Genomic DNA, 19,428 nt, shown 5'->3' with positions numbered 1-19,428 from the left:
ATGTGGCGACGGTGGTGTCGGAACAAAAGGAGGCTTTGAAGGGAACTTTGTTGGACTTAAGTTCTGATTTCATATTCCAAAGCCCGCGGACTGCATGTCTGCAGGCCATGGCGGCGTTTTAATGCTAGTTCATTTCATCTGATGTCATATTGACAACTACATACACAGAGCAAAAGAAGACGTGACATCGAAGTCTTGCACATTTGATCAAAACAGCACAGAACATTTGCAGCACGCTAACACACGTGTTTCCTTACCGTTCCTTTCTCTTCCGCTCCGGTTTCTCTCTTTTTGCTGCAGCCTTTCCATTTATTTAACTTTCAACAAAGGCTTTCTGACCTTGGACCAGCCATGGATGGCGTGCATCATCAGGGTTGTACAGGTGATTCAAAGAAATACGAGAAAATTGGTATACAGGCATTTGACAACTTGCTAACAGCACAGAGTCAGCTGAAGATAGCATGATCCCCTCACGGACTCACGGCCCCTTAAGCTCTTTAGACGGTTGCGCTCTTGGAGAGCAGGGGAAACCCAAGAGAGCACGTGGCTGGCCACCTCAGATTAAATGGGATTGTGGACAGTTTCCTGGCTTGGATTTCCAAGAGCTCAGGCCTGGTCTGAGCTTGGACCGAATCATTTACACCTCATGGCTGACTGGTTATCAGTGATGACGTGGAACTCATTTACTCAGACCCTACCCCCCCTTTTTTTTTTCTCAAGCAAACAGTGCTCAGCTCTAAAACCTGCACATGTTTCTTTTTAATTTAATGGTTTGACGTGTCCGTTTTGACCATCCAAAAGACGCCTTTACCGTTTGTGAACAACATCATTTTTCAATCACTGCAAATGATGATTAAGTTCATTTTTGAAATAAAAACGTTGAGTTCTCAGCCTGGAAAATAAATAAACCCATCTTAGTTATAGCTATGGCATCCAAAAATGCAGCAGAAAGCTCCATAAACTATCTAATTATATTTTAAAGCCAATAAACTACATCCTGCCTCGTATTATTAAACAAAAAGCTATGCAGAGAGAGAGAGAGATAGAAAGGGAGAGATAGAAAGGGGCCTCCCATGAACGCCAGCTGAACTCTTCATCCCACGGTGCAGCCAAGAGACGGAGCACTCTTCTAACCTTTGCTGTTTTTCTAAGCACAGATGCGCGCGCGCACACACACAGACGCAACGAGGGTTGGAAAACCGAGCTGGAGGTCATGGTGGGGGGCAGAGAAAGTAGCGATGGGCTTTAACTGTTTACTAGCGTGCGCTGAAGCATTAGCTTTTGAAGCAGATCCACTGTGTCCAAACACAAATGCATGGGGATTCACATTCCAACAGAGCTTTAACACATCTGAAGTTTGCTAAAGTCCTAAAAACATTTTGTGTCATGTGTCAGTTTAAACTATGATGCGAAAATCAGCCACCAACATGCAAAAGTACACAAACAATTATGGTGACGCCATAAGGATGGAGTCTACAGGGGGGACAGGGGACTGCTATGAACACAAGGGGGCAGGTCGGAGGCTGCGACAAGCGCGCCATCTAGAGGACGCTTCTGCACTCAACATTAAATCACAAAAGCATCCACTTGAATTGAAATAAATACAGTGAAATTTGATGAATTTCGGAAAAAAAATAAACACATCTACAAGAACATGTGATTACTTTATTATATCTAAATATGCATGACAGTGGTGGCTCTCACCACATCCCCACTGCAGCTGCTCTCTTGGTCACGTTGCAGCCCAGGAACATCCAGGCACTATCACGATTGTTTAAGGCAGATGTGATACCACTACCACTCCAACAGCAGCTGGAAACCCCCCCCCCCCTCCCATGGGACTTCAGTGTGGTACATTTTTGAATTGACAAGTAACAGAGGCGGTTCTGTGGTGGAAAACAAGTCAGCGGTGACCAACATCCACCGTGAACCCAGCAGAGGCCCCGATTTCCGCAGTCCTGCCAGCCCAAGTGGGTTAAGTGAGGTCCTATCGTGCCGACTCAGAGACGGGCCGACAAGGAACCGGCAACTGCTACTGAAGGCCTCACAGGACCGTTCTGTGCATGTAATTCATGATTTCATTTCTGCCATCCCTGGGGAGGTGTGCTGGGCACATGCAGCTGGAGGTGACCAAAGATGACCCAGGAGACGCTGGATCACGTCTCCCAGCAGGAGCTCCTCCGTCTTCATCTTCTGATATCTACGATACATTTGTGTTGAGTGTGAAGAACAGGAAGTATCTCTTCAGAGGGAACATTAGTCACCACATGAACACTTTGGATAGTTTTCTTTTATTTAGACAACCCAAATAAAAGGCACATAACGTTGCGCATGTTTATGTAATAATTTGACAAACATACATTTAAAAAAAATGTAGGAATGTTTGACCTTTCTGCTAATCAGAAAGCCTAGCCTCTTATATATACAAAATTACCATTGTTAATGTTCTAATACAAAAGATTTATTAAAAAAAAAGGTTATCTTATCTTTCACATCTATTGTAACTACCATATCCTTGGAACTAAAATAGTTTTGTACAAAGATATACATTCAACTGCTTTCACAAGGGTACTGAACTTCCAATTATTTTGTTTTCCTTAAAAATAAGAGATGTTCAATTCCACAAGAAATGTTCAATTTAACACATTGTATCAAATTTGGCAAACAGGCTATCATATCTACGTAAATGCATAAGAAAAAAAAATCTACACTAATAGTTTGTTCAAAACAAAATTTGGGAAATGACAAACATGCATATTGCATTTTTTTTAGTATAAACTGAATCAACTTTAAGAGCTGCAACACTGTTGAGATCACATGGCATTCATTAAAAAGAGTTGAGCAACTACAGTGTTTGGGGTCATGCAACATCAATCTTGTCCCATTATTTTAATGGACACAAACTTGCATTTTTAATCAAATTCGTCCGGACCTCGGCCACATTAATATGCAGCGTGATCCGAACTTCAGAAGAAAAAAAAAAAAAGTACAGCATGTATGCCATTGCACAGCAAATGATTTAAATGGACGGCTATGGTTAAAAATCAACAACAGTTGGACTCCTTGTCCCCGCTCAAGTTTTCTCAGTGCCACAATTATCAGGTAAATGTAAAAGATTTTTTCTCTAAAAAAAAAAAAAAGCAGAGACTGAAGGAATCAGGATACTTAAAGTCAATTAAAAAAGGAACCAAATTCATGAAGGTGTGTTCCCTGAGTAAGGGGGTCCTTAATATCATTGTGGGGCTGTGGCACAAAAATATATGTAAAAATAAAAACAGTGTAGAGAAGAGTCAGACAAAACTAATGAGCCACCAGTATGATGGTAGCAACAGCCTTCACTACAAGGCCGGGCCATTCCGTGGTTGGCCACTAGATGGCCCTGGAGTGCAGGCTGCCTCACTGAAACACTTAAGACTCCGATTTGATCTTTGATAATACTGCCGTTCACCTGTATGCAGGATATGCTTTCAGTGCAAGACTCTTTCCATTCTGACATCATGGAGAAAAACACAAGCTAGTAAAAAAAACAAACAGAAAATGTGTTTCCATACAAACAGAAAACAAAGTACAAATAATGTCAAGAGGACAGAATTGAGATAATCCGCTTGAATGAAAAGAAAAAATAAAAACAAAATGCTGACATGAAAAATACATTACTATGTCAACTGTACAAGTTAGTCACTGTACCTCAAGAGCATATCTACAATCTGAGGAGGAAAAAAGCTATAGCACTGTGAAAAAATAGTCTTCCATGCAAGTGGAAGCTGCTGTCCCTTTTACTAAACTCATTTCCTATAACATTAAATAGATAGTGATTAGCAGGCTATAGTTAAAAAAAACCTACATACAAAGTAACACACCCAGAGGCTTCAGGAGAGAACTTGTAAAAACATCAAAAACAGCAATTTAGTGTTATTGCTTCAGTCCGTTTCTTCTCTTTTTAAAAAAAGCACACGGTGTGTTTACCTACGGGGGTCCTCAAAGGTGCTTGAGGGATCCTCCCCTCTCGTTTGTCAGAATACAAATCACAGTTTCATCATTCTAAACCGACTACGCTATGTCTTACGGCTGCCAGATAAATCCTACTCGGTATCTACTCAATTGTTATGCGTCTCATGCCGGCCACTTAGTGTTTTAGATGGGACACAGCTGCGACTTGGTGAGCTCCTACCAGCTCCTAAGGGGTTGGGTAAAACAGGGGAAGGGGTGCAGGACATGTGGGGCAAAATGTGGACAGGGAGGGGGCGGGGGGCGGGGGGCGGGGGCGTCTCTTGGTTTACTTCATTTTCCCTTTCTTTCTGGCCAGTTCAGCACGCTCTCTCTCTTTCTCTCGCTCTCTGCGTTTGTTTATTTACCAGGGTGGGGATGAAGGCAGGACCTGGGACAGAAAAGACATGCTATCCACTGGCCTCATGGCAATGTTGAGCGGCCCGGCCATATTCATGGGCATGGGGGTTGTTATTGCCACCGGGTGGGCGATATTCATCGGCGCCGAGGCAGGGATGTTGACAGAGGCGATATTGACGGGCCCGGTGATGGTGACCGGGTGCTGGAGGCTCACTGGAGATGTAATGTTGACCGTGTTGGTGCTAATGTTCATTTGTGCGGCTATGGTGACAGGGTGGTTGTTGTTGTTGCCCCGGTTCATTGCCGTGGTGATGGGGGCAGAAACGGTCACAGGCGTGGCTGAGGCAGAATTACAGACTTCGTTATTGTCTGAGGGGGAAAAAAAACGCGGAAAAAGATCAATGTTTTGTTCGGGCTCGAACCAAAGTTGGGGGGGGGGCGGGTGTACGTGGTATACCTTTGTTACAGGAGTTAAAGTTGGTCTGGCCGTGGGTCTTCAGGTGGCTGGTGATGTAAGCTGCGCTGAGCATCTTTCCGCAGATGCTGCAGGTGACTTTGCCTTCGTGTCTGATCATGTGGGAACGGAGTCTGTCTTTGGTGGCAAAAGCGGAGGTACAGGCCTGCAACGGCACGACGGGGGTCAGAGTGCAGCGGGGCAGGAAGGCGGCGAGACACGGGGTAACGAGGTAACGATATGCTTAGCGCCACTGACACTTACCGTTACTTGACATTTAAATGGTCTTTCAGAGGAATGCACATGCTTCACGTGGCAGCTCAAATGGTCCGGTCTGGGTAAAAGGAGACAAGATTACGGTTACGTTTGGGACGGCAGCTCTTTAGCTTTAATGCTAAGCATGTGGAAGCATATGGACGTGCTCTGTTGGCTCTGATAATGAGACGAGCGCGGACATAGAAAAAAACAAGTTTCAGTCAATGGCAGTTAGTTCTCTATGATCAATCGCGCATGAATTAGCTTGACCTAGATTCAGAAACGCACCACTCTGAGATCACATTAAGACTTGTTTTTCACTTGCAGCTCAGGTATACTCACACTTTTTGGAATGTGAACGTGGAAACAAAATCATTACATTAAGATTTCTTTTAACAGAATTAGCACAAGATACACGTTGACTAACTTTTAACTTGCGCTAAAAGTTTTGGACGCATAAAAATGTAATATTAAAGCACCTTTGTTTCACACATGGGACAAGGAGCCTGGTCAGTTTGGTGCCTCCTGACCTTCATGCACAAACTGCACATTCACTCGTGTTAGCGTCAGCTTGTTAGTCCTAATAAAGCTGTCAGCAGGAACAGTCGCTCTTATCATGTAATTCCTTAAACAGACAACCAAGTGGGTCAAGTACCAAATTTTCAATGGTGACATGAACCGGAATTGAGCTTTTCTTCTTTTTTCTTTCATCTTTTTTGACAAGCCAGTGACGAGTGCAGACAGTGCACGGCTGCAGAACTGGCTGAGTGGCAGTGACTCAGTGGCCGGTTATTCAGGCCCCATTCTCACTTTCCAGTATGCAGATGAATCCGGCTCCACGTCACTCTTTTGGACGGATGCCCGACACTGCCCTATGCAGCGCAGTGCTAATGTTACAGCCTAGTTCGGGAGCGCTCTGATGAAGACCTGCTGCAGCTCGGAGCGCCTTTGCTCAACTGTTGCACGTCTGACGTGCATCAGATGTTCTGGCATTGCTGCCAAGTCTAGCTTTGGTAAAGGCCCACTTAAAGCTGCTGGAAGACTTATAAAAATCAAATATTTATCCATCACATATAGTAAACGTGGTGACCTGAACATTACTACAGGGTTCAATGAATTCCCAGGGGAAAGGGGCTCTGTGACATGCTGGCGGGAAGCGCGAAGTGACAAGTGACGCCTCCCCCTCCTTCTCCACCATGGGTGCTCTCCCATGTGCAACTGTTTCAAACATGTGGCTGGAAACACTGGGGGGAGGTGGGGGCTCGAACAAGTCTGAACTACAAGCTTTAATAAGGAAGCAGCCGGAGTAAGCAATTAACCCCCCCTCCCACAACACACAGAAACATAAAATGATGAGCAACTACATATTACAATAATCCAGCGACCACGTTGACACCACATGTTCAGCTTAGCCAGATGGAAACAGACAGGCCTCTCTCAGGGCCTGGAATACCATCAATGAGAAGACAATTGGCACCAAAATGGCATCTCAATAATGCGTCTAATTACAACAGTATCGCAGCCTCTAGCGCCTGGTTTTTTACTGAAGTGCGCCACACGTGTAACCACGTCTCCTTGGTGTCTGTGGGAGGTTCCTCCTAAAGGCCGAATCCACTCAGTCACGTTTCAATAAAAACCCACATCTGCTTTACTTGATTAGTGTGAATAAAAGAGTACTGGCAGTTCCCTGTAACCGAGTGTTTTAATACACCAGTAGGTGTTTAAATCCAGTCTCTGCTATATCCTTCTTTACCATTACATTATTCAACCTGGGAACGCTGCGGAGTTCTACACCCCTGGAGCTATAGAAAGAATGTATAAAGACATTTGAAACGGGTCATATTATCTCTGTGAAATCTGCTGCTAGCAGCTACTCTCTGCGGAGGGGTTGCCAGTTTGAAAATTTCATCTTTCCAGTGATCAACTGGTGCACAATGATGCTCTTAAAAGGGGGGAAATTGATCACATTTACCTGGAAAAGCCTTTCCCACACACAGAACACACGTAGGGCTTGTGGACTCCGCCGTCGTGGGAGCGGACGTGGTAGGTCATCCGGTCCTTCCTCTTAAAGCGCTGTTGGCAGATGGGGCACTCGAAAGGCTTCTCATCCGAATGGGACAGCTTGTGGCGGTTCAGGTGGTAGACGTCGCGGAAGGCCTTGCCGCACATCTCGCACCCGTGGTTCTTCTTGACCGGTTTCGGGGGCTTCTTGGGGATGTTTTGCTGCGGCACGTTGCCCATCGGCGATGACGTCATGATACTCGTCGACACAGAGGTGGTCGCCGTGGAGAGGATGCCCGCTACCGTGGAGATGTAGGAGGGGTTACCGTTGTTCTCGCGCGGCATGGAGGAGATCATGGGTACCATTGTAGGGGCGGTCTGGGCGGTCTTCTTTGGCCGCGACACCATCTTGATACCAGTGTGACTGGACTCATGGCGCCGCAGATGGTAGCTGTCACGGAAGGCCTTGTTGCAGTAGCCGCACACAAAAGGTGTTTTGCCTTTGTGCTCCTTCTTTATGACGGGCACTGGTGGCCGCGCACCTCCCCCGCTGGCCACATTGTCTTTGAGGAGATCGGCAGCGCTGGTCGGAGGCTTCTGGTCTATTTGGATGGGCAGGATAGGTTTCTGGTCAACTGGTTCGTTTCCAGCATTGAGGAGAGGCAGCAGGCTGTTCTGGGCCACCTGGTGCTGGTGGTGAAGGGCTTCATTCGCCTGCTGGAAAACAAAATGGAAAACAAAATCAGCTTCACATTTGTGACACGTTTATGACCTTTTCAGGCGAGAGAATAACAGAATATGTAGAAGCATCTGTTTGGTTTTTAACTTGAACAACAGCTTCCCACAGTGAGGCCAATCAGAAGAACACGGAAAAAAACTGGTAATAAAAGATTCTAAATGTAATTAACAAAAAAAATGAACATCCCCATACTGAAAATGCTGACTAAACCTAGAGTCCTGCAGCAGAAAGGTTCCTCGGAATTAGAAGCAACAGTTCAAATAAAGCAGACAGGGTTTCTAAAGCCGTGTTTTGATAATCACACAGCTCATATCAGTTTTTAACGAGCCACAACTCTGACCAAATGCCTGGCATTCCTGTTCCGGAAAGAACCGCCGCGCGCGGCCTCCGATCGTTAGCGGCGAATACGGGGTCGCGAAAACACAAGTGGCGTTTTTAATCGCAGATAACGCTGTTGTCTCAGTGAATGCACACAGTCAAACAACTATGTTGTCAACTAGCTGCAAGAAGGGAAAGGTGAAATGCATGACCTTTCCCTTTGAGGCTCAATCATCCATCGACGATGGCCAGCCAAGAAAGGAGTCGCGAAAGAGGCAGCAGCTTAGAAAAAAAGAAAAATGAACCGCACAATGTCCTCCTTATGTCATCCAGCCTATTGTGAGAGACACGAATCTGAGCAGTGATGCCTCAGCAGGGGAGCTTTGTATGCTCATCTTCATTGATTTGGCTCATCTATTCATGAGACAGGGACATTGTTTATCCACACATACTCCACTAAACTAGTCGCCGTCCCCTCGTAAGCACAGACTCTGGAACTCGTGAAAGAACGCCACCAAAACTCACACATTTGTCATAACACCTGCTCGCACTTGCCACCTTCCAAGATTAGTCATCATCATGATGATGACGGTGCCAGGGCCCTGGAATACCAGGGGTGTGGTGTGTATCTGGAGCGGGGGGCTTTATGTTTGGGTGGATGAACCCTCTTTGTAAAGCATGTGAACAGCAGACGTAGCCGCTGCAGACGGCCCTGCTCCTACAGAGGTGCAGGGCCTGTAAGCTGCTGTGCCTTCATGCAGCTCTGACCATTTTGACACAAATGCGCTCTGACAACTGGGGCTGCTCCCTCATAAATAACATCAAAATGGAGGGAGTGTCCTGATGGCTCCACGGGCCACTGTAGACTTGAATTGAGCTCATGGTCTGAGTCAGATTATGCACTTTCTGAAATCTTTTGTTACACTGAACAGCTGCTTAGCAAATCCTAATTCTACTTATTAAGTTTTTAAAAAAGGCTCAATAGTTGGGCTTGATATACCAAATTAAAACTATAAACAGCAAAAAAAGATGAATCAAAATATGTTTAACATGTAAAGGGACTGAGTTTCTTTTCAGGATTTCTAAAAACAATATGTAAACCAATAGTTTGGTGACCTGTACACATAAAATATTTTTGACACTGCTAAAAATATAAACTCTTCATCAGCAAAATATTTATGTGGATGAATCTAGCACAGGTAAAAACTTACATTACCTAATCTTTTAGCTACTCGCCAAGTCATTTACAATTCTCAAAATACTGAAATAAATGAGCCAAAATGGCTTTTTAATACAAAATCAAGATGAAATAGACTCAAAAGAATTCAAAATCTCAAACTCCTCCGCCTGGAAATACGCGGTAATTAACAGAGGGGCGAACAGGAGAGAAAAACATGGATAAAATCATCACAATGGCGGACTACGTGAAGCTACGCTCTTCGACTCGGGCCTTATTACAGTCGGCACCACCGCTGTGATTTTCATCTCAATGGATGAAATAGTTTCTCATCTCCTGACGGCTCATTTAATGTTTCACAACTAATATTTTTGGAACCCTGTAGAAGTACATTCAAAGCAAAGGTGCATTTAGGTGAGCCATTCGGGTCCCTCATAGTCTGCGCAGCCTGGGGAAGATGCAACCACCCCACCTGTAATATTAGGTTAAAGCTGCACTGTGTAAATCCTGCTCCTTCTTCCAGAGACAGCAATTTTACTGTCAACGCACTTACATGAGTCACGCGTAATTCTAGCCGTTGTAGTTCAGACCGAAGCCCACTCTGTTGCTATGGTTTCCCACCCATTCCGGTTTGCAAAAGCAATCTTTTTTTTAATGCATCATTAGCAGTGAGTCAGTGCAGGAATGTCACCACATCTCGTGTATATAAACTCTATCAGATTTGTGGTACGTTTGTGTTAAAATGCTATTTTTTTTTTCAAATCTACATCTGGAAGAAATGTTCATACTATTAGCAGACATTGACAAATCATTTCCGTGTGACAATATATAATTAAAGGAAAGTGACAATAAGATTGTAAGTCTGTCCATTAAAGACTGGGTCTTAAAAAAAAGAGCCTGGATTCTCTTTCAGTCCCCTTACGGGTCCTTCAAAGCAAAATCCCAGTAAAGCATCACAGGCTGGGGTCTGCTCATTCACATAAAAGTCGCTCAGTCGTGCATGAAGACAAAACCCCTTTACTTCCTGATATAAAATTACCTGAACCTTTCACATTATGGAGCAGTGATGAAGATGTGATGTTGAGCGACACTAATGGCTAACACTGAGCACAGAGCTTTGCAAATTTATAGGTGAAATCAAATTCAAAGGCTGAATCCAGACCTGCACATGGAGGTCTCAAAGTGCCCGTGACATAGTGGACGCGCCTGGTACTGCAGGCACACGTGTAAACTTAGAGAAGAGCTTAAAAGATGCATTCATATTTATTGAAGCGAGGAGATTGTGTCACGATTATAGTGGAAATCTGTCTGCAGAGCCTTTACAAAATTAAGATTCTTTAATTTTTCATGGCACAAAACAAGCTAAAAATATTCTAATCAACCAACACAAAAACCTGTTATCTAATTACGAAGATGGATGGGGGGGGGCTTAAAAGAATGAAAAGCTGTTGCGCAAGATTTCTCAGACGCATGTTTTGTTACGGGACGCTCTCTCCAGGAGAGGTCAGGCCGGGGTTGTCTCACCATGATCATACCGCATTACTCTTTGTGTAGTTCCTCTAAATTTACCTTCCCATCGCTGGAAAACTCTGGGAATGACCAACAACAATTAGCTGTGATCTTAAACACACCCAAAGAATGCTGGGTTCTTAATAACTTGTACATATGTTCACAATAGAAGATGGAGATGTACTTATGCTAATTCCCCAGCTCATTTACACAACAATGCGGATAATTTATAAAGCCATGACAAAGTGCTCGAACAAAGTATGTGATAATCTTTTTTTCTAAAACCCATGTACCTCTTAAAACACCACTCCAAAAAGTAGATAAGTGCAAAAATGACGCACAGAAGGGTAGCAGTTGAAAAAGAAGCATTGCTCTACTTGCATTAAGCTCCTGAATGCTAACTGCACACAGATTTACATGAGACTGACACAGTAACAGTGCAAGGTACATAATACATGCAGAGCTCCTGGCTAGACGCCAGACACGGCACACCAAGCAGCACCATCCAGCTGCCCCTTTTAATGCTGCAGAAACAGGGGACATAAAAAAGTGAACAGTGTTTGACACAAGACCAAAAACAATACCGTGTTTTACCCCCCAAAAAAGCCCATGTGTCCCAGAACCAGGGGTACACAACCCCACTGTGATCAATTCCAGGTTATTGCAGGTCTATTACAACTTTATTACAATAGAAACTTTACTTGAGCGCCAACTTTAACAGGATTCAGGCGAATACCGGACACTACCAAAATAAAATAAAAACGTAAATTAGCATTTGAAAAGACGTAAATCGCCAAAGCCCAAGAAAAGGATCGGTGAAATTAAAGTTGGTTTTTGCGTTTAAAGTTGATCTTATTAGCATTCCGTGATAATAAAAACATTAAAATAAAAAGAAGTTTTGGAGGCTTTTATTTCCAGTTCTTCCCGTGTGGACCGAATGCATGTCGCGCCACAGGGAGACAGGTAAAAAAAAAAAGTTAAAAGAATGGCCAAAAGTGGGCCAGAGGATCCCAATAAAGATGAAAACAGGAATTCGCGGTAAAACATTGAATCGTCTCAAGGACTTCCTCTCCTGGAAGGGGAGAAAAAAACTTGGGATCCTGCGCTTTCACGTCCACGCCAGGCTTAATTCAGTGATGCTAAGTGAGGCCATGCCAATAAAACATTTCATTCATTTCATTGAACAATGGACGTCCATCTTAGTACACCGTGAAACCTCCTAAACTGTGGCAGACAAGCACTCAGCATCGGCTCTCATCTCTGCGTTGCATCCAAAAATTGCGTAATGTTGCTAAATTCAAACGTGCCTTTTTCGATGCTAGTGTTAGCTTCGCATAGTTTAAATTCCTTTCCACTGCGTCTGCCAGAATAAATAGCGAGTTAAACAGAAGGCAGAAACGTTAGAGAGCTGGTCATTAAGTCGTGTAGCCTCAGTTTTGCGAGCTCCATGCGACAGCCTCGCCCAAATTAAGCCGAATTAACCGGGAGTTAAATAAAAGCAGCCCGAACATCATTAGCCAAGTTGGCTAGTTACTGCTAAACCGGCTGAGGCAAGCGGAAAGTTCACCGCGGACTTGTAAAGCAACGTTGGGGGACAAAATCTCAGTAACCGAAAGCGCAATCTCAAACTTATCCCGACCTACAGATGCGGGGTGTTTTAAAATGAAGATATCCGCGCTATTATTTGAGTTGCAGCAAGAATATCGCCCGGTGTTATAACTCATTATCGCAAGGCGCCCGATCAAAGCCCTCAATCACAGAGAAAAAGCAGCCCAGTCTCGGTTGTAACGGTGCACCGGGGTCTCCAGGCTCACTTGAAACGATCCCGCATGTTTTGCTGGCCTCGACTTGGCAAACAAACTTAAAACGAATCGCAATCGCTGTCGAGTTATCCAACATCAGTCACTCCAATGTTCGGAAAAGAGAAAAATAGGCCACAATTTCCGATCCGTCGTTGGTGAGAAGTGATTTTTTGTTCTAGCGTCATTCCCAAGCCTCACAGCTGGAAGCCTGAATTCATATACCATTGTTTTGCTTGGTTACTCGAACCGAGCACTACTTGTTTAAAAACTGCTTCCACCGATCAAATAAACCGCGTTTGTATTTTTCAGATCTAGTTTTCTCGGCGATCGCAGTTCCCGTCTTAAAGAGTGAACTTACTTGAAAAAGAAACGTACTCCAGCTCGGCTCCATTTCCACACTCACTAATTCTGTAGGAAACCAAGTAGAAGCCTACAACAAAGCAACCAAACATGGCAGCTGAAACAACTTCCGGTAACCTCGAGGACTGAACCACGCTGCGCGCTACTTAGGGGAGAGAGAATCGGATGATTTAAAAACCAAAGATACGCGACTCTTTAAGTGATACATAAATGATCCCGCAGCTCAAAATAGTACCAATATGTGACATGTCATTGAACTTTAATTTTAGTTTCCAAGCAAAGAGCTCCATTTTCAATAAAAACATAAATTATAATGACGGTTGTGTGCAATAACCCCCCGGAATGGATTTTCCCTGATTCTGCGAGGGATATTGGTTATAGCTGAGTGCTGTCGCATGTGGCAGGGGTGTGAATGTCCTGTTTCAATCCTTTCGTTTTTACAATAAAAGTGTGATTTTATAAACGATAAGTAATATGTGCAGCCTAATAAGTAACTATTAATGCTCTGCTCTTTTTGCATTTACAAGCAGAGCAGGACTCAAGCCCCTGGTTTCAAAATTTATGGACAATTATCACATTGGAGTGACATCAATGTTGTTAACATGAATGTAATGAATACAATTAAGTTGGCCTTACTGTTTGTAGAGGGAACTTGTGATTTTTAAATCAACATTCAAAGAATTGAGGCTTGTAGATCCTTTTTCATGTGTACTTGCCCCCCCCCCCCCCCCCCCAAAAGCACTTTGTCTAATGTATTACAAAATACATATATATATTAAACATAATGATAAAAAAAACTGTTGTCAAAATGAAAATGAAGCTGCAATTAACTGTACTTTTAAAAAATGAAACATTTTAAAATTCTGGGGAATAAATAGATATAAATAAATGATGTATTGCTGCATTGCTATCTGAGATCGGGGTAAATGTATGTTAGTGAAGAGTTCAGCATGTCTGTGATCAAATGACAGCTTAGCTTTGACAGCCAAGAAACAAGTACACAGCATCTGAAGTTACAGGAGCAGTAGGTAATGCCAGATGACCTTCAGGAGCTAAATAGGCTGTCATATAGACTCATATAACCAAGATTCACACTGTTCTTAGATATAACCTACATAAGTCTTTAAATCCTATTTTCCCCCCCAGTGAAATCCTTTCTAAATACTTACACTATTGTGACAATAAAATATGGGGAAAGTTCTGAATTCACTTCCACAAAACAAGGTCCAACATAGCTAAAGAAAAAATAAAATCCCTGGAAAGAATTTATACAATAGTTCATACAGTCATGTTTGGTACAATATCTTTCTTAGGTTATTTTAATGGATGTATGTAATTATTTCCTGTCAAAGCTTTAAAAAAAATGTTTGCAACTAAAATCAGCATGAAAATGGAGTGGCAGCTACCCAGGACCAGTATTTTGACTCTTTTGGCTCTAAAATTAAAGCAGACTCAGATCCCTGCTGGAATCAGTATTGTGCCCTCTCTTTCCAGTGGGTTCTTTGAACTCTGCTCGCCCACAAATGACTGTTCTGTAAAGGTGCCCCCATTGTACTTGTCAATCTTTGTCCCACTGTACATTGAAAGCCTTTATTCCCATACAGTGCAACGAACGTTTCAGTTCGAGTTAGAGAATATGTGTGGTCAGCCCATTCTGCCCCGTCCAGCTCAAAAGACACGATAACATCCAGCAACAGACTCCACTTCAAAATACAGTTATGCAGATTGCTTTCTCTGATATTTCCCCGGGTTCAAATAAAGAAAACTCTCCAAAGGTAAGTCTCTCCAGGACAGAAGAGCACCAGAGAGTTCGAGCTTCTTTTTTCCCCCACTATGTAATAGGTTAATAATTCTTAAAATATCAGCACAATCTGTAATATAGGTTTAAATTCTCAGTAACATCAAAGAATTTGGAATATATTAAAAGTTCAGTGTGATTTTGAAAAATCCCATTGGTGCATTTTTAAGAATGTTTGTCAGAGATTAAATTAAATACACACAGAATCATTTTCTAATAAAGGTAGCAAATTGCCATGTTTTCCCCTTTCAGCTGTAAGATACTTCCACAAATACTGACTCGCAGTTTCACAAATGGGTTTTGCAGCTATTTATATTGTTTTATCTCTTCTTCCTTCACAGAAATGGGAGACTGGTCCATTCTTGGCCGCTTCTTAACAGAAGTTCAGAATCATTCCACAGTCATTGGCAAGATATGGCTGACAATGCTGCTCATCTTCCGCATCTTGCTGGTGGCGTTGGTGGGCGACGCGGTGTACAGTGACGAGCAGTCTAAGTTTACCTGCAACACCCTACAGCCTGGATGCAACAACGTCTGCTACGACACCTTTGCTCCTGTGTCACACTTGCGCTTCTGGGTCTTTCAGATTGTCCTCGTCTCCACACCTTCGATTTTCTACATCGTCTACGTCTTGCAAAAGATCACCAAGAATGAAAAGTTAGAGGTGAAGAAGGTGGTCGTGGTACCCAGGTCTCCCACACCGCTCAGAGGGGAGAAGGATCCGGGGGGAGATAAAGAGGCAATGCTGGAGGGGGGTAGTTATAACACCACCTATAACAACGAAGAGTGGAGCTCTCAGGAGGATGAGTGTGAGGAGAGGAGCCAGCTGAACGAGGAAATGAAAGAGGTCGGAAAGGACCCGACCCAGCTCTCCAGTCAAGTGTTGCTCATCTACATCATCCATGTTCTCCTGCGCTCCATCATGGAGCTCATCTTCCTGATCGGACAATATTACCTCTTTGGATTTGAAGTGCCGCATCTTTTCCGCTGTGACACCTACCCGTGTCCAAACCAAACCGACTGCTTTGTGTCCCGAGCCACAGAGAAGACCATCTTCCTGAACTTCATGTTCAGCGTCAGTCTGGGATGCTTCATCCTGAACATTGTGGAGCTGCATTATCTCGGCTGGATTTATATCTTCAGGGTGTTGTTCTCTGCATGCTGCACGTGCTGCAAGTCAGACAGAGACCCCGTTCGGCAGGTGGAGTTGTATTCGGACAACAACCCGCTGCTGCTGGAGCTCAAGCATTCACTGCGGGGCAGGGTCGTGCTGCAGGCCACCTCTGCTGTGTCACGGGACAAGAGCAGCAGCGTCCCAAATCAAGCCCCGGCCATCTCTTTTGAAACAGACTCTACGCTGGAGTGCACGTCAAAGAGGAACCTAGATGAGAAGGAACGCGCGAAAACAAGACTACATAAAATGGGAAGAGGCAAAAAGTCATGGCTGTAAATGTTTTTAAACACTCAAACCAGCTTCTTTTTTATTTAAATACATGTTTTTTCCATTTATACTGGTAAAGCTACATTTCTTCAGTGTTATAAGACCTTTGCGGGATGAATCATTAGGATAAAATAACACATGTTTGCAAGTTTTATGGACAATAACAGATTTTGACAGGCTGCAATTTCTTTCTTATGCTACAGTTTTATAAAACAATGCTCTGTATTGTAGCAGACACCAATTATATTCATGTAGTGCAACATTTAGGAAAATGCTTCTGTGACTATTTAAAACAATGTATTTTTTGGGGATTTATTTTCTCTCTTAAAATTAGAAATTAGAAAGCAATTAAGAAAAAAAACATTTTAAAGAGGAACAATTCTTGCTGTCCTAAATCATGACTATATATAACTGCATATCATTTTATCAAGGAAATGTATGTGTGAATGAAAATATACTGTAATTTGAGACAGCAATGGACGTACATTTATAATGGGTAGTGCCAGCAAGTCCAAGGCAGGAATATATCAGAAAAGAATTAAATATGATAATGCTGTCAAAGCACATCTAATCTGTATATTTTTTAGTCTCCAAGATAGTCTGAAATTAAGGGCTAGTGTGAATAAAAAAATATTAAGAGCTATGGGAACTGTTATACATTTTTTATTACACGTTTTCATATTGTAAATATATTTTTAAAATGCGATTTTCTGTAAAATATGTAAATAAATCGCTGACATCTCTGCTGTGTTTGAAAAAAGCTAAATCAGACATCACCTTCAGTTTCTTGTTCCTGTTCTGCACACAGTGTGTCGCTAAGCAATTACACCAGCAGATGTCGCTGCATTACAGTTTACACATATGATGCCTTACCATGCTGTGGGACATTTTGAACACCAAAGTAGATTGTTATTGTTTCTGCGTTAACGTATGCAAGTTTTGCACTTAGATATGATTAGTTATCATCAAGCTTATATAAAAAACGAAGTTAAACTCAAACCAATCCATTTTGAAATTACACTTGATTATATTAAATCCAAATTCAAAACTGGAAGTCTGTGGTATTCTTAGCATATACTTTTCCAAAATCCGAGGTTACCGGCAAGCACCTGAAGGCACCAGAAGTAATTTCTCGCACTTACTGTCAATTGCAGAGAAGAAAATGCTGAAAAGTTCGTGTAAGGCTACACCGCAACCTTCAGTAACAGGTAGGAAAGAAGCATTCACGTTTACTTATTTTTGTTATTTCAAAGGAATGCCATGTTCGCAGTCTGAGCGATTCAAAGGCTACCGGTTCTAGAGAATGAGGGCAAATCAGCTTAAAGGGAGAGCATTATGTCCAGGCTCGGGTCATGTTGCGGCAACAAAATGTAACAAAAACCATGTGCAGACAGGCCGGTCAAAAAAATCTAATGCGTTTTCATTTTTTGTCAGAAGATTGAGGTGAACATTTCATGGCTGTCATACATTCAAAAGTTGATTACTGCTGTTAATTCTATGATTAATTGTCGATCAAGATCAGATTAGACCCTTTATGCGTGTGCAACGCACGACTTTTGACGTAGAATCGCATGCATCACTGATTATGATGAATAACTTTTAATGTCTGTATCTAGGACATCTTGAAATATGTCATGGCATACATTTTTCGGGCTGCCTTCCCAGGAGAACATAGCTTAAAACGCTATTAATGTATTTCTGCAGTCGAGCCTTCTTTAGCAATTAGTAATGTCTTTAACGCTGCAGTATACAGCAGAAAGGATTGTCCAATGTGGAATATTAAGTTACTTTTGCATTATCTGGTATCCCAATATGCACATCTGCATAGTTTAACACATTTTAATGCTCTGCCTGCAAACTTTAAATGCAAGATTTGCAGCTCTTAATCAGTTTAGATCTAAATTTTGCAATTTTTCTGTTTCTCTACAGATGAGGTAAAGCTGCACTGTGGGTAAATGCTCTTGGGTTCGTTCAGCCTGATTTCGGTGGAAGCATTTCAAACATTTCAAAAGGTGGCATCGTTTAAGCATGTTTCATCTTATCAAGAAAGACAAGGAAAAGGAAAAAGACTTGGGGAAGAAAGATAAGAGAGACAAGAAAGAAAAGAAAGAGCGGATGTCCCAGGCAGAGTTAAAGAGCTTGGAGGAGATGAGCATACGTAGAGGTTTCTTCCAAATCAACCGGGGGAGCTATAAGAGAGACCCCAGGGGTAAACTAGAGATCTCTAGTCCTATTCCTATTAAAGTTGCAAGCAGCACCGAGCTCAGCCTGACAGACTTGGAGCATCTTCCCAACATCCAAGACCAGGCTAAGGACCTAGTCCGTGCAAGCACCTCTGGTGACAGCATGAAGGTGTGTGAACTCTTGGTCCTTAATCGCAGCTCTGTGAAGGAAAGAGCAGCAAAGTTTGGCGAATTGGCCAAACCGAATTCTGTTCTCACCCAGAGGCCCACCTCAGTTCCCCGGCTGAGCAAAGACCATGACTCTTCCGAGTCTTTCTGTCCTTCTCAACACAACTGTACATCTTCTGAGGACCGCCTCAATTTGAAGACCATGGCTGCCTCCCCCGTTCCTGAGCTGGTGGAGAAAACCTTCCCTGGTGCGGATCTCCAGTTGCCCATGTTGGTGCCTCCGACGATACCAGAACCGAGAGAGCTCGAGCTCCAGCGACGCACCACTGGTGATTTTGGCTTCTCTCTACGAAGAACCACCATGCTGGACAGGCAGTCCGACGGCGCCCTGTGCCGCAGGGTGGTGCACTTTGCAGAACCGGGCACGGCCGCAAAGGGCCCCGCTCCAGGCCTGGTGCCCGGTGACAGGTTGGTGGAAATCAACGGCGTGAGCGTAGTGAACAAGAACAGGGATGAGATCGTGGAAATGATCCGCCAGTCGGGAGAGGCGGTCCGGCTGAAGGTGGAGACGATTCTGGAGATGAGCGAGTTGAACCGCTGTTGGCTGAGAATGACAGAGGGCCTGGGCAAAGATGGCGTACACGTAAGTCACGCTGCCTGGGGGAAAAGTACATTTTCACATTTTCATTAGAGAGATTTTCCTCTTTTGGACTTTGTTTCTCTTAAACACCCAGTTTTGTAGCTCCACAGTGGATGACACATGTCTGTGCATCATGGGTGGAACTGTAATGATACTGGTGATATGCTATTGTGCTCGGGGGGAGTGTGTTTGTGTGTGATTTGAAAGCGAGAATGGCTTCTGGTGTACACATAATC

The 19,428-nt window shown here is 43.4% G+C and overlaps 3 protein-coding genes across 7 annotated transcripts in view; 2 read left to right on the top strand and 1 right to left on the bottom strand.

Annotated features, from left to right (window-relative positions):
* Window positions 1–2,271: 2,271 nt before the first annotated feature.
* LOC101078932 (vascular endothelial zinc finger 1) lies at window positions 2,272–13,076 on the bottom strand. Of its 2 annotated transcripts, none has more exons than XM_003971096.3 (5): window positions 12,961–13,076; window positions 7,029–7,774; window positions 5,066–5,135; window positions 4,805–4,967; window positions 2,272–4,716 (listed from the first exon to the last, which is right to left on the bottom strand). In XM_003971096.3, the coding sequence occupies exons 1-5, from the start codon at window positions 12,991–12,993 to the stop codon at window positions 4,352–4,354; spliced, it is 1,377 nt and encodes a 458-aa protein (XP_003971145.1). In that variant the 5' UTR covers window positions 12,994–13,076; the 3' UTR covers window positions 2,272–4,351. The 2 variants fall into 2 exon arrangements, with proteins under 2 accessions (XP_003971145.1, XP_011609774.1); XM_011611472.2 differs by having other exon boundaries at window positions 2,272–4,686.
* A 1,584-nt stretch (window positions 13,077–14,660) lies between these two features.
* Window positions 14,661–16,324, top strand: LOC101062417 (gap junction delta-2 protein). The gene is made up of 2 exons (XM_003971197.2): window positions 14,661–14,737; window positions 15,102–16,324. The coding sequence occupies exon 2, from the start codon at window positions 15,104–15,106 to the stop codon at window positions 16,208–16,210; it is 1,107 nt and encodes a 368-aa protein (XP_003971246.1). The 5' UTR covers window positions 14,661–14,737; window positions 15,102–15,103; the 3' UTR covers window positions 16,211–16,324.
* Window positions 16,325–17,313: 989 nt separating this feature from the next.
* Window positions 17,314–19,428, top strand: part of LOC101062195 (unconventional myosin-XVIIIa-like) — a 44,551-nt gene continuing 42,436 nt past the window's right edge. For all 4 annotated transcript variants that reach the window (XM_029848850.1, XM_029848846.1, XM_029848845.1 and 1 more), the window contains exons 1-2: window positions 17,314–17,409; window positions 18,131–19,195. In XM_029848850.1, the coding sequence (XP_029704710.1) occupies window positions 18,230–19,195 (966 nt within the window). In that variant the 5' untranslated portion in view covers window positions 17,314–17,409; window positions 18,131–18,229. The remainder of the gene's footprint in view (window positions 17,410–18,130; window positions 19,196–19,428) is intronic.

The sequence above is a fragment of the Takifugu rubripes genome, chromosome 15, assembly GCF_901000725.2.
Source record: "Takifugu rubripes chromosome 15, fTakRub1.2, whole genome shotgun sequence".
Taxonomy (NCBI): Eukaryota; Metazoa; Chordata; class Actinopteri; order Tetraodontiformes; family Tetraodontidae; genus Takifugu; species Takifugu rubripes.
This window is presented reverse-complemented; position numbering and strand designations above follow the sequence as displayed.

Coding starts and splice junctions, on each gene's coding strand:
- LOC101078932 (XM_003971096.3), bottom strand. CDS start 12,993: ATGGAGCCGAGCTGGAGTACGTTTCTTTTTCAA. Junction 7,775..12,960: donor GGAGTACGTTTCTTTTTCAA/GTAAGTTCACTC, acceptor TTTGTTTTCCAG/CAGGCGAATGAAGCCCTTCA. Junction 5,136..7,028: donor TGTGGGAAAGGCTTTTCCAG/GTAAATGTGATC, acceptor CCTTTTACCCAG/ACCGGACCATTTGAGCTGCC.
- LOC101062417 (XM_003971197.2), top strand. CDS start 15,104: ATGGGAGACTGGTCCATTCTTGGCCGCTTCTTAACAGAAGTTCAGAAT.